General features: G+C 39.1%; 1 protein-coding gene across 1 annotated transcript in view; it reads left to right on the top strand.

Annotated features, from left to right (window-relative positions):
* Positions 1-14995, top strand: part of LOC126101384 (sentrin-specific protease 6-like) — a 193981-nt gene that overhangs the window by 160879 nt on the left and 18107 nt on the right. Inside the window, exon 17 of the mRNA XM_049912050.1 lies at positions 14099-14318. Coding sequence (XP_049768007.1) covers positions 14099-14318 — 220 coding nt within the window. The remainder of the gene's footprint in view (positions 1-14098; positions 14319-14995) is intronic.

Below are 14995 nucleotides of genomic sequence, written 5' to 3'. Positions count from 1 at the left end.
ATGATGCTGTTTTTTAATCCTATGCCTGTCAGTCTGTCTTTTATCGTGTTTTCCCTTTTAGTTGTTGTTGTCAACTTGTGCCTCGCGGTGCATTCTTAGAGTAGTCAGGGCGCTAATGACCATTGAAGTTGTGCGCCCAAAAACCACACAAAAAAAAAAAAAAAAAAAAAAAAAAAAAAAGGGAATAGCTTTCTGTTGCTCTCCCAATCTCCGCAATATTCTTGTCAGACCTTACGCTCCTTCTGCGCCCTTCTCCCTACCCAATGGCTACTAACTCTTAAGATGGTCCCTGCTGGAAGACTTACCCTATGAACCCTCCTACCACCACCTATAACAGTCTTGTAACTGGCAAAACATAAACTATCAAAGGCCATTTCTTTTTTGCGCATTTCACTTCTTCATCATTCTTGAGGTGTTCTTCATGAATGGCATCCTTTAATGACCCAAGCAAGTGAAAGTCTGAGGGAGTTAGATCAGCGTTGTAGGGTGAATGGTGTAACTTTGTCGAACTCTGTTTAGTGATATTTTGAACTTGTGTTAGATCAACTATTACCATTTTGAATCAATCAATCACCTGGGTTGTTCTGGAGCCAAAGTTACTGGAAGCACCTCTTAAGTTTCGTTTATGTGTTCACTGCTTTTTGGCACCGTGAATGAACTTATCAACAAGCTGCATATTGTCAGGTGTGACAGCCATGAATTTCCTCCCTGAGCACTGCAAATCTCAGAGTTCTGTCGAATGGCCTCTTTGCCCAGCGATTGACTGTACTTCTGTCAGTTTCAACTGCACACAAATGTTTGTGAGAGTTCCCAACAGTTTATTTCTCCACACTGAGAAATGTAGTGATGACACGCTGCTTGTAACATATATCATGTACAGTTGTCATTTTGAAACTCTGCTGCGGCTATGCTATCTCTCGGAGGAAACATAAAATTTATGTGGGCCTTCCAGAAACTTCAAATAATGTATATCTCGTTTCGCATTCGTGCTGATGTTGATGGCTTAGAAAAAAATGTGGTTCGTTATTTTCTGGGCATATACAAATATCTCATATATAAATATATATGTGGCACCATTCTAATTAGTTTTATACTCTCATTGGTTTTTCCAGCAGTTAGTATGCAGATAAACTGGCATTTGTTACACTATGTGGGCAACTTGATTTTGTCATCCATATATACAGAGTATTTCCACAGCTTTGAAATAAACTTTCAGAGATTAGGGAAGAGAACAGATAGCAGTGTACCCATGTCAGTACTAAGACACAAAATTTTCATGTATGAACAAGCAAATGGAGACTGATAGGCCACATATCCGTGTCAGATTACTACACACCATGTTTCTGAGGCTGAGGCTGATTCGATGGCTAAGGGAATCAAGGAAAATGGTACCACAATGAAACAATCAACTAGGACAATAAACTGTAAGGCTCCACAAGTTAGATGAACCATTGTTTGCTCTCAGTGATTAGGAGACTTCAATCAGCATTTCAGTAATTGAAACTTCCTGGCTGATTAAAACTGTGTGCCCGACCGAGATTCGAACTCGGGACCTTTGCCTTTCGCGGGCAAGTGCTCTACCATCTGAGCTACCGAAGCACGACTCATGCCCGGCCCTCACAGCTTTACTTCTGCCAGTATCTCGTCTCCTACCTTCCAAACTTTACAGAAGTTCTCCTGCGAAACTTGCAGAACTAGCACTCCAGAAAGAAAGGATACTGTAGAGACATGGCTTAGCCACAGCCTGGGGGTGTTTCCAGAATGAGATTTTCACTCTGCAGCGGAGTGTGCGCTGATATGAAACTTCCTGGCAGATTAAAACTGTGTGCCCGACCGAGACTCGAACTCGGGACCTTTGCCTTTCGCGGGCAAGTGCTCTACCATCTGAGCTACCGAAGCACGACTCACGCCCAGCCCTCACAGTTCTGCAAGTTTCGCAGGAGAACTTCTGTAAAGTTTGGAAGGTAGGAGACGAGATACTGGCAGAAGTAAAGCTGTGAGTACCGGGCGTGAGTCGTGCTTCGGTAGCACAGATGGTAGAGCACTTGCCTGCGAAAGGCAAAGGTCCCGAGTTCGAGTCTCGGTCGGGCACACGGTTTTAATCTGCCAGGAAGTTTCATATCGGCGCACACTCCGCTGCAGACTGAAAATCTCATTCTGGATTTCAGTAATTGCCTGTGAAATGTGTGTTGCACATGCAGAAAGTGATATCCAAACATCAGCTCCACTCTCACCATTCACAGACAGTGGAAGCTATATCAGACCACACTTGATTTCTTCTTGTGATGTCATGTAAATGCCATAATGTTCTAGACTCTGCCAGAGATGAAGCAGAACACTAAACTAGAATTATCACTGCCTGCAAGATTTTTCATATAGGCACTGTAGATCTTTGTTCTAAAGTGTCATGGATTCATAGAAATTGTGGGTGTAGCTTTGAACAGTTATTTTTACTGAAGCACCTTAAGTCAATGGTTTTGCCTTAACAACATTTTTTAGTACAGTCTTGTGCACAGTGTCAATGCATAATAGGTATTGTGGAAGATTTAATTTCCTTCAGGATTCATACAAAATATTTGTAATTACTTCCTGTACTTGCCTAGAAATGTTGCAGTAACAGTTGCAGTGAAAGTGGACTTGAAATTCCAAATACCACCCTCGGTGAAAATTTGTGTTCCTAATTCAGGGTGTAAAGGCCCGGGGCAACTGGGAAATCTGGGAAAAACTTGAGTTTTTTCAGCTGGGAAAAACCCAGGAAAAATTTGGGGATGTTTTTAAAATTCCATGAATTTTTTATTGTTTCAGTATTTAGTAAACTTTTTGGTAATTTCAATAAAAAAAAACTTTAACAAGGAATTTTACTTTAGCCCACTATTGCATAATAATACTTCAGCAATAAAACATAAACAAGAGAATAACACCAAAATAAAACTTCAGTTGCGAAGACTTGTCATTATTATATCTCATTTGGCATGACTCTGGACTTCATTCGTGCTATTTAGTAAATCAAAATGTGCTGTAAGTTTTTGCTTTGGAAGCGGCTTAACGTAATCTGTTTACACATTTTTCTTTCACTAACGATGTTTCACCTTCACTCTGACTTTCAGCTCAGATAAGCGCACAGCCTGATGTGGACCTGACATTTTGAATGAAAAGCACATGCCGCAATATAGTAAAAACGTGCATTCATAGCAATTAAATAGTAAGTGATGGAAATTTTGCAGATTCTAACGCCTGGAAAGTGGAAGGGAAAATGCTGGAGGGGGGGAGTGAGGGAAGAAGGGGGAAGTCATGTCAACAATCTCTCACCATCTACATGTACACTCTGTAAATGACTGTGAAGTGCATGACAGAGGGTATGATCCATTGTACCAGTTATTACAGTTTCTACCTGTTCCATTCACATATGGATCACACGTAGAGGTTGTAGTCTGTTCCTAGAGTCGTCATATTCTTAGAGTACATCAACAATAGGCCTCCAGTGAGAATGAAAAGACTATGAAAAGTTCAGATTGGAATTTCAACAACTATGAAAAGGATAGATTGCTACTCACCCTAAAGATGATAGAGACAGGCACAATAAAAAGACTGTTACACAAGAAGTTTTCAGCCAAAGCCTTCTCCAGAAGAGAGAGAAACACACACACACACACACACACACACACACACACACCTCATGCAGTCAGACCATTATCTATGACTGTTTTAGCTGGACTGCAACTGTTTACATTAAATGAAAGCGGCACTTGAGAGAGTGGCATGCAAGGGTTAGGCACAGCAGAGTATGGGTATTCAGAAAGTTATAAACCTCTTCTTTGACCTCATCGTCGGAGCTGAATCATTGGGACCGCAATTAATGCTGACAGGTACTGAGAGACTCCGAAAAAACTCAAAACGGGCAATTCAGAACCGGAGAAGAGGAATGTTGAACAAGGGCATACACATTCTCCATGGCAACGCTTGCCCACACATCACTCAGCAAACCGTTGCTCTCCTGCAACAGTATCAGTGGAACATATTCACTCACCCACACTATAGTCCTGACTTGGCACCCAGTGACTATCACCTGTTCCCTAGGTTAAAAGGACATTTGGCCGGAAAGTGATTCAACTCCACCGACGAGGTGAAAGAAGAGGTTCCCAACTTTCTGAACAGCATGGTGGCAAGTTGGTATGACATGAGTGTACAAAAACTGTCACACTGTCTACAAAAATGCATCTCATTGAATATCATCCTGCATTATTTCATCCACCACAACATTGTCACCAACATCTTCACTTTCAGAAATTCTTGCATTTTTCCAGCAGTTCACAATCACTTTTAGGAACTACCAATCATGTCACAAGCCTGCTTCACATTGAAATTGTAGGGATTGCTCACCTTTCTTCCACTGTTTACGATAATGTGTTGAACTAAATGTGAACAGTATTTTGTGTTAAAGTTCTTAAGTACCTCCATATTCAGTGGCTGAAGAATTAAAGTAGAGTTGGGGGGAAGTAGCATATTTCAACATTCTTCAATGCTGGCATGTTGTTATGTACACTACAATTATCCATCAGTAATGCAATTTTCTTATTCTTCATTGACATATCTTTATCAAGCGAAAGCACCCACTCACTAAAAAGAGTGGATGTCATACATCTTTTTGATTTGCCTTGCAATTGACTGCAATGAAATAAATCACATTTACATTATGACTGTAGCAAAACATTACAGCTGAAGCTATACTGTACTGATTTAACTTATAAATTAAAGGGAGGTAAAAGAAAATGTAAGTACCCTCTTACCTGGTAAGCTTCTTAAATTTTTGAAGCACCGTGGGTTTGCTGATCGTCCGATCACGAGTGGTGTTAGTTTGTGTGTTCCTGGCGCGTTGGTGCAGAGAACAGTTAGGCGTACTTTAGACTGCTTCCCTCCTTTACATTTTTCTCCTCTAAAGGCTTTAGTCTTCTCTGGCATCAGTTGATAAAACAATCCCATCTCATCTATGTTGTACAAGTTTTAAGGACTGTATTTTTCTAACAGTTTACACATGGTGTTTTACCTCCAAAATTCTGCATCATCTAAAGGTGGTGACTTTTCTTCTCCTGAAATCTCTTTAAAAATGATCCCATGCCTGTTCTTAAATCTTTGCAATCATCTGTTACTTGCCTTAAAAATATTATTTTTCTTGAAGGGTTAAATTTGCCACTTACAAAATTTTCTTTTATTTCCTTTCCTTTTTTAAGGAATGTAGCCAATGTTGATTGTGCAAGTCCATACTTCCTCCCCACGTCTACTACTTTCGTTCCAATATAAATGTCTTTCAAAACCTCCATTATTGTCTCCAACCTTATTTGTTTCTGAGTTCCACTCATTGTCCAAATATTAGCGAAGTCGAAAGCGTTTACATCAACTAAAAATATTGACAGATTGCAAAAATCATGGAGCTAAGCTGTACATGAGCTCAACAAAACACTTTTGTTTGCTACTGAAGCTAGACAGTGGACAAACTAAACACTCTTTCAAACAAAGGAGCTCTTCGGTGTTTGATGCTCAGCACAGCTCGTCCATGGCTGTAAGCTTCTCTTTACTGCTAGAATAAAGACAGTACTGTAGTGTGTAGTGAAGCTTCTTGAAATGAAATGAAAGTGTAGTAGTTAATAAACAATACCTACTGCTATAGTGAGCTTCTTAGAAATAGAAAATAGTGAATTCCTCTAAATTTTGTCTTTGTTATAACAGGGTGTTGATAAATTTACTTCATCGTAGTAATGAGTGATAATTAACATACTACATATATGAAATCAGTTGGTCCCATATAAAAGTATCACTGTATCCAGGTTTATGAGTCTGTTGGTAATTATTATACAGAGGTTTGATTGTACTACATTCAGTACCGCATTTACTCGAATCTAAGCCGCACCTGAAAAATTAGATTCTAAAAAAAAAAAAAAAAAAAAAAAAATCCCTGAATCTAAGCTGCACCTGAAATTTGAGGCTCGAAATTCAAGGGGAGAGAAAAGTTTTAGGCCGTACCTCCAAATCTAAATAAAGTTGGTCCATTGTAATATGAGACACAATTTAGGGCGAATGAATGACGTTACAGCTACAATAGTTTGGTTCGAGTCTTAAGCTTAGCAGTTGAGCTATACCATATAGCCATTGCTATGCGTCCGGCACTCCGCCCGTATTTATACGGGTACCCTTCCTTTTTCACGTGCTTCGTCTGGTTTGAATTGATAGCTTATTTTCTTTGATCTGATAAGTGCCACTCTTTGTTATAGGTGTTTATGCCACTCTAAACTGAAAATGCATTACTGTACTGTGTCATGCATTGTTTATCGCATTCTGATAATGAGTGTTTACGGCCTGTCGCTGCTCGCATCATGACTTGCTTTTGTGCGCGCTGCTGCCGCCGCTTACAATAAAAAAAGAGAGGAATTGTCTCATTAGCGAAGCAATGTTAAGAGACTGCTGTTTGTTGTTACTTGCACTGCTGCTTTCTTTGATAATGATCAACAAGAACCAAATAATAGACTGCGGATGATAGAAAATGTTCTAAACGAGAGTTTAGTGAAAATTTTCCTCCGTTTGAAAATCTTTGCAGATGTCTCTTTAGTACATTACATTCTGCTCAGAAATTAGTCATCTTAGATTTAAAACTCTAGTCAATTGCCGTGCTTCATTTCTGACTGTATCACTATTAGGCATAAGAATAATACGAATATAAACGTGACATGATATGTATATTCTTCCGCGTTTGTTGTTGTCTCACTCCAGTTTTGTAGTTTATTAGGCAGACGGGATTTAAATGAGATAGCAGCAAACACAAAAGAACACATGGCAAAATGTTTATATTCGTTTTATTCTTATGGTGAACAGGATACCGCATGTGATTCACAATTCATAAAAGTTCCTATTGGCAACCATCTCTTCTCACAAGTAGGAAAAAATTCAGTTGTCCATATTGACAAACATCCCAAACAGTCTTCCCAGTCGGATTTTCGTAGTACAGTGAAATGCTGCTACATTCGAAGATGAACAATACGGAATTTGTATTTACTTCGTTGGATAATGTATGAAAATGAAAATGCAGTAAGCTGCAGGCAGTTTTTTGGATTGCAAAAACTGGTAAAAAAAGTGTGGCTTCGATTCGAGTAAATACGGTAATACTGTTTTTCACTGAGGGTGGTATTTTCAGTTTAGAGTCCACTTCCACTAACACTGTTAATGCAAGATTTTGGGTTTGTATAGTGAGTAATTACACATATTTTGTATAAATCTTCAAGGAAATTAAATCCTTTACAACAATGTTTGTTATGCATTGTGCATAAAATAGCGTTGAAAAGCTTGTAAGGCAAAACCTCAGACATATCCCACTTTTTGTGATTTATAGATATGTTTGCAGAATTTCACAGCCTTTTATCTCAGTAGGGTTTTAGAATTTTCCAACATGCTCTATATGAAATTTGTGAGAAATGTAACGTTCTTCAAAATTGACAGGGGCATGTTTTTGTGTAAAATGCACTGGAAGCAAGTTACTGAGGAAAAACTGAAAAAAGTGCCATTTCTAATCAGTTTTTTCAAGATGCCAGATAAGATATAAAACCTGCATTTTTTATTGGGGGGGGGATTAAAAAAACATACCTGAAAATCAGAATTACTCTCTCTTTTGCACCCTAATCCCATTTTCAAGCTACCTGTGCAGGACTTCTGATTCACTCGGTATATTGCTTCCTTCATCATACACCTCATTAAAAGAACATGAAGGTAAAAATCAGTGTGTCTCGAGTTTACTTGGAGGCTCACCCTATGGTCATTCATTTGTCACTGGAACAAGAATTGTGGTAAATGATAGTAGTATACGAGCTACCGTCCGCCAAATACTAAAAGATGGCTTGTGAGGTGTTTATGTAGATGCACGTGTACTTAATGCCAATATTACAATACCAGAGAAGGAAAGTTGCTACTGACCATATAGCGGAGATGGAGTCGCAATAGGCCCAACAAAAAGATTCACACATTATAGCTTTCAGCTATTAAGGCCTTTGTCATTAGTAGACACACGCACATGCAAACGCAACTTGCACACACGTCTGCAGTCTCAGAGAACTGAAACCACACTGCGAGCAGCAGCAGCAGCAGCAGCAGCACCAGTGCATGATGGGAGTGGCAACTAGGTTGTGGAAAGGAGGAGGCTGGGGCGGGGAGGAGGGGGATAGTATGGTGGGAGTGGTGGACAGTGAAGTGTTGCAGTTCAGATGGTGGGAAGGAGAGAAGGTACAGAGGGGGGAGGGGGTAAGTAGCGGAAAGGAGAAAAATAAAAAGAAATTAAAAAATTGGGTGTCACGGTGGAATGACGGCTGTGTAGTGCTGGAATGGTAACAGGGAGGGGACTGGATGGGTGAGGACAGTGACTAACTAAGGTTGAGACCAGGAGGGTTACGGGAATGTAGATTGTACTGCAGGGAAAGTTCTCACCTGCGCAGTTAAGAAAAGCTGGTGTTGGTGGGAAGGATCCATGTGGCACAGGCTGTGAAGCAGTCATTGAGATGAGGGATATCATGTTTGGCAGTGTGTTCAGCAACAGGGTGGTCCACTTCTTTCTTGGCCACAGTTCGTCGGTGGCCATTCATGTGGACAGACAGCTTGTTGGTTGTCATGCCTGCATATAATGCAGCACAGTGGCTGCAGGCCAGTGGGCAGGACATTTCTCATTCCAGGGCACGACGAGAGCTAATCGAAACCCTGCTGGAGAATGTAATTCAGTTGCTCCAGTCCCAAATGGTACTGAGTTACGAAGGGAATGCTCCTCTGTGGCTGGACTGTGGGACTTTGGGAGGTGGTGGGAGCCTGGAAAGATAAGGCACTGGGGGATTTTTTTTTTTTACAAGGATGGGAGGATAATTACGGTCAGTGAAGGCTTCAGTGAGACCCTCGGTATATTTGAGAGGGACAGCTCATCACTGCAGATGCGATGACCACAGGTGGCTAGGCTGTACAGAAGGGACTTCTTGGTATCGAATGGTTGGCAGCTGTTGGAAGTGGAAGTATTGCTGGTGGTTAGTAGTTTTGATATGGACAGAGGTACTGATGTAGCCATCTGTGAGGTGGAGGTCAACATCTCTCCGAGACTGCAGACGTGTGTGCAAGTTGCAAATGGCCAAAAGCTAAAATTGTGTGAATCTTTTTGTTGTGGCTATCGCGACTCAGCATCTCCGCTACATGGTGATATTGTTACATTCCATCGTGGATTTTCCACTGTTTGATACACGCCAATATTAGTCACAGTCACCATCATCTCATAGGTGGGTAGTTGTGTGACGCATATTGGCTTTTCTGAACCACTTGATCTCATTTTACATTAATTGTTGTTGTCATTGTCTACCTCTCTCTCTCTCTCATGTTACCCAGTGCTGGCCTCAGTTCATTTGTTTGCTCTTTTTTGTGTGTTGTGGCATCTGTATCCCAGTATTTGCGCTTTCCTTTCCCCTCTGTTCATGGTTCATGCCCACTTTTACAGATATGCTTATCTGCGTCCTTTCCTTATCTGTGATTTCTCAGATTTTCTCTTCCATTTCTACCTCCTTGTGTCTTAAATCTGTCAATTGCGATGTTGTATTGTCGTTTTGGCTTTCATCCATCCCTGCACTGTATTTCTTCAGTGAGTCATTTCCTTTCCTCCAGCCCTTTTGTCTCTGATTTTTGGATAAAGAAAATTTGAATTCTGTACGTCAGTCTCCTGCCATGTTGCAGGAAGGAATTCTTTTTCTACCTTTCCTTGAATGTGTGACCTTGTGCATCTTGCGATCCACAGCTTATTCTTGTTAATATGAAAAGAACCCATGACCGCTGTATTTATTGACACATGTCTATGCTGTGGCTGGGTTCATTTGAAATATCATCACTGGCAGGTTAAATGCAGTTAGACAAAACACAAATTATGATAAAAGTTGTAACAACTGACAAACATAAATGATTGGCAATTCACGCAGCCAACAGTCTTCGCAACAAATACCCACAGAGTTGTACCAGTATCATGACATAAAAAGTCTAGTTATCTTACATAAAGTTTAAGGCAAATTGTGTAATACAACAATTGTATAACATCCCATTGACTGGCTGGCAGAAGCACAACGAGCAGTGCTCCATTTGACCCACTGAGTGACAGTACAATTCTTTCTAATCACATTCATTCATTGTTTATGATTGTTCTGTGTGATCACTATTACTGTTTTATTGTACATAATTAGTCTTTTGTGCCACCTGCTATTTTCTCTGTCTGATGATGATACAGCTTTGTGTAGGCACATGAATTATTCTCTTTATAGAGTTCCATACCTCAATCGGTAAAAACTGAGCTCTTACAGTATAGGTTTGTCGTCAGTCTGTCTATCGGTCTGATTGACTGCTAAGATCCCTTCTTTTCAGAAACTGGTGTAGGTACCAAGTTGAAATTTGTTGCATCCTAAGGGCATCCTGTGGTGCTGTAAAAAATTTAAGCTCCTAAGTTGCTGCAGTCAAAATATGTACCATAAATCATCATTTATGGTACATATTTTGATACTTGGAATCTCACTCATAAAGGCATATAGGGTGCTTCCCATTGAACTAGAATCATGAAATATGGCAAGAAGTAAGGTTTCACAGCACAAGTAAAGCAAAAAAATACGAAAATTGTCAAATTTTAATGATATCACATAAAAAATATCTTTCTGGCATTAGAACTTCCATTGCATTTTATTGTCTGTCAGAAGCGTAATAGAGAAATAATACTGCATGCAAACATAAAATGTAAGTAAATAAAAAATATTTTATTAATTCTATTTCTCTCTCTCTCTCTCTCTCTCTCTCTCTCTCTCTCGATACATAAACTTAAGTCCCCTGCTCACTTATTTTATATGTCTGGGCTTGTCTCAGGAAGTAGCTTAGAGATTTTGGTGTGGCCTTGAAATTCCCAGGACCAATTTCTTTCCAGATTCAGTGTCAATAAAAGGGAAAGATCATCAAGATTCATGGGATGGATGAACTGTCTACATACGTAATTATGTTTGTACAGAGCCCTCAGTGTGTGTGTCAAACATGCGTTTGGCCAATTTTTTGTTGTGCATAATTGTTTTATTCAGGTTTTATGTGTATAAATGTTTGCAAATTGTTTCAATAATTGTGTGGTACCTTTATGCTTGAATGTCACTTCTGCAATTAGGTTATTGCGTATATATGTAATGATTATGATATCCTAAAATTTACCTCTCCTTTGGAGTGGTGCTGTCTAGACAAGCTAGTTTACTCAGCATGTCAAGATACATGCACTCGCTGCTCACCCTGTGCCTACAAAGTGGTCGGCAGTGTCTTTATATGATCATAATGTTCCAAAAATTGCCTTCAGTGTTACGTAAGCTAACTACCGTATTTACTCGAATGTAAGCCACACTTTTTTTCCAGTTTTTGTAATCCAAAAAACCGCCTGCGGCTTAGAATCGAGTGCAAATTAAGCGGAAGTTCTGAAAAATTTGGTAGGTGCCGCCACAACTAACTTCTGCCGTCGAATATACGTAGCGCTACACAGGCATGCTTTGCAGGCACAAAGATAAATACTGGTGCCAAAACCTCTGCGTCACACTGCATTTTCATACATTATCCAATGAAGTAAATACAAATTCCGTACTGTTCATCTTCGAATGTAGCAGCATTTCAGTGTACTACGAAAATTCGATTGGCAAGACTGTTTGGGATGTTTGTCAATATGGACAACTGAATTTTTTCCTACTTGTGAGAAGAGATGGTTGCCAATAGGGACTTTTATGAATTGTGAATCACATGCGGTATCCTGTTCACCATAAGAATAATACGAATATAAACATTTTGCCATGTATTCTTTTGTGTTTGCTGCTATCTCATTTAAATCCTGTCTGCCTAATAAACTACGAAACTAGAGTGAGACAACAGCAAACGCGGAAGAAGATATATATATATATATATATATATATATATATATATATATATATATATATATATATATATATATAATAGAGGGAAACATTCCACGTGGGAAAAATATATTTAAAAAGAAAGATGATGAGACTTACCAAACAAAAGTGCTGGCAGGTCGATAGACACACAAACATACACACAAAAATCTAGCTTTCGCAACCAACGGTTGCCTCGTCAGGAAAGAGGGAAGGAGAAGGAAAGACAAAAGGATATGGGTTTTAAGGGAGAGGGTGAGGAGTCATTCCAATCCCGGGAGCGGAAAGACTTACCTTAGGGGGAAAAAAGGACAGGTATACACTCGCACACACACACATATGTGTCTGCTTGTGTCTGTGTATATGCGGATGGATATGTGTGTGTGTGCGAGTGTATACCTGTCCTTTTTTCCCCCTAAGGTAAGTCTTTCCGCTCCCGAGATTGGAATGACTCATCACCCTCTCCCTTAAAACCCATATCCTTTTGTCTTTCCTTCTCCTTCCCTCTTTCCAAAGCTAGATTTTTGTGTGTATGTTTGTGTTTGTTTGTGTGTCTATCGACCTGCCAGCGCTTTTGTTTGGTAAGTCTCATCATCTTTCTTTTTAAATAAATATATATATATATATATATATATATTATTTGGTTCTTGTTGATCATTATCAAATAAAGCAGCAGTGTAAGTAACAACAAATAGCAGTCTCTTACCATTGTTTCGCTAATGAGATGATTTCTCTCTCTTTGTTTTTTTTAATTGTAAGCGGTGGTAGCGCGCACAAAAGCAAGCCATGCCACGAGCAGCGACAGGCCGTAAACACTCATTATCAGAATGTGACATACAATGCATGACACAGTACAGTAATGCATTTTCAGTTTAGAGTGACGTAAACACCTATAACAAAGAGAACGGCACTTATCAGATCAAAGAAAAATAAGCAATGAATTTAAACTAGACGAAGCACGTGAAAAAGGAAGGTTACCTGTATAAATACAGATGGAGCGCCTGACACACAACAATGGCTACCTTGTAAAGCTTAACTTCTAAGCTTAAGACTCGAACCAAACTACTGTAGCTGTATCATCATTCATTCGACCTAAATTGTGTCTCATATTACAATGGACCAACTTTGTTTCAATTTGGAGGTGCGGCCTAAAACTTTTCTCTCTCCTTGAATTTCGAGTCTCAAATTTCAGATGCGGCTTAGATTCGTGAAAATTTTTTTTCCTTGATTTCGAGTCTCATTTTTCGGGGGCGGCTTAGATTCGAGTGCGGCTTAGATTCAAGTAAATACGGTAGTCTTCCTAAGCCGTCATACGGGCAGAACTCTGGGTGGATTTGTTAGGAAGGTTCTTGGCAATGTGAATCGCATATCATTTATCCTAATTATTGTTTTGTGTAACTGCAGGTAACCTGATTTTGTTTTGAATGAAATTGGTCACAACATAATAAATGCAAATCAGTAGAGCTGTGGTGGTGGTTTCTGATTGATATTGAATCTTTAAATATAGTTTCATTGCTTATGCAAGTCTTTAATTCTAGTTTTGTGTTTTCAGTGCTGATCATATTTTATAGTCCATTGATTTGTCATTAATTTTGATATTATTTCCTGCTGTAGTCACCTATCCCATAGTGTTACAGCTATAGTTCCCCTTAATCAAATCTGTTATTTACTCTACACAAGAATACCGCTTGTGCCTTTGGTGCAGGGAGGAAGTAATAGGTGGTACCAGACAAATTAAAGTTATTAAACGTAATGCACTGTAAGCATGGTGGTGGTATTGCAAACATAAGTGTGTGGCACCAGGCAGATGTCATAGTGTGTGTTGTGTGTCTTCCATATGGTTAGCCTTAATAGGCTATCCAAAATACATTTTCATCAACTTTTGCTTGATGTTCCTCTATTCTCTCTCGACTCCCAGTGCAGTAGAAAGCCAGAAATTGTTTAACAGATGCTGCAAACTGGTTTTGATGCTACATATAGTCTCAGTTTTCTTTAAGTGCTGTAGTGGTCATTATTTTTGTGAAATTTCCTTTGACTGGGTCTGCTGATTTTGAAATTTCTGTTATGTACTGAAGCAGTAGGCTGCAGACTTTTGATTCAGTTCCCATTCTATTTAATTTGGTGTGTCTATTTTTATTTCAATACAGGCCCTGCATTCTTATCTTTGACTCACTTTCGGGAGCTAGCCGGACACGTGTTGTGGCAACGCTTAGAGACTATCTGCGTATTGAATATCGAACGAAGATGGGTCGCAGCCGAGATTTCAACAAGGATACAATCAAAGGTGCCTCGCCACGTGTCCCACAACAAACAAATTTTACAGACTGTGGTCTGTACCTGTTGCAGTATGTCGAGAGTTTCTTCATGGTATGCTATAGTGTTGCCTCTATACTGTTCAGATGTAAATTCATAAAATATGTAAAATTATGGTCATTAGTGTATTGTAATTGTTATGAAGTATATATAACAAAAATATTTTTAGAGGTAGTAATGCATCACCACTACCAATATGATTTTTTAAAGTACACCATATTTCGACATGCTTAGAGGTTGTCATCTTGTTCATTGATGTATTAGAAACCAAGAAAATTATTTAGAAAAAAGTTGTCTTAACATTGTTTATTAATGGTACTTTTCTAGAAACCAATGGATATTAGAAAGCACATGCAAGAAAAAGCTTTCTGAATGTTAGTAAGGTGACACAATTAATGTACAAACTTTCAGTAATTATTTTTAAATGGGCTGTTACCATGCCTTGGCTATTCGAACAGTGTTTTTGACTGCATTTATTGATAATGTCATTGAGTCAACATTTTTTATCATTTTTCTTTACTGCTGTAGTACAGCTTTGGGTCAGTTGCTTGACGAAGTCAAAATAGCGGACAACTGATCATAATTTGGTATGTCTTCAAAGATTTATACTTCCAGAAGCCACTGCAGTTAGTTCAGATAGCATTACCAGTTTGTAATTTAATAACATGACATCATTTCCCAATTGTTACACAATTCAAACTTCACCATTAGTGGACTAATTTGTTGTTTGG

The sequence above is a fragment of the Schistocerca cancellata genome, chromosome 9 (assembly GCF_023864275.1).
Source record: "Schistocerca cancellata isolate TAMUIC-IGC-003103 chromosome 9, iqSchCanc2.1, whole genome shotgun sequence".
NCBI classification, from domain to species: domain Eukaryota; kingdom Metazoa; phylum Arthropoda; class Insecta; order Orthoptera; family Acrididae; genus Schistocerca; species Schistocerca cancellata.
Note: the sequence above shows the minus strand (reverse complement) of the source record. Positions and strands in the feature narration are given on the sequence as shown.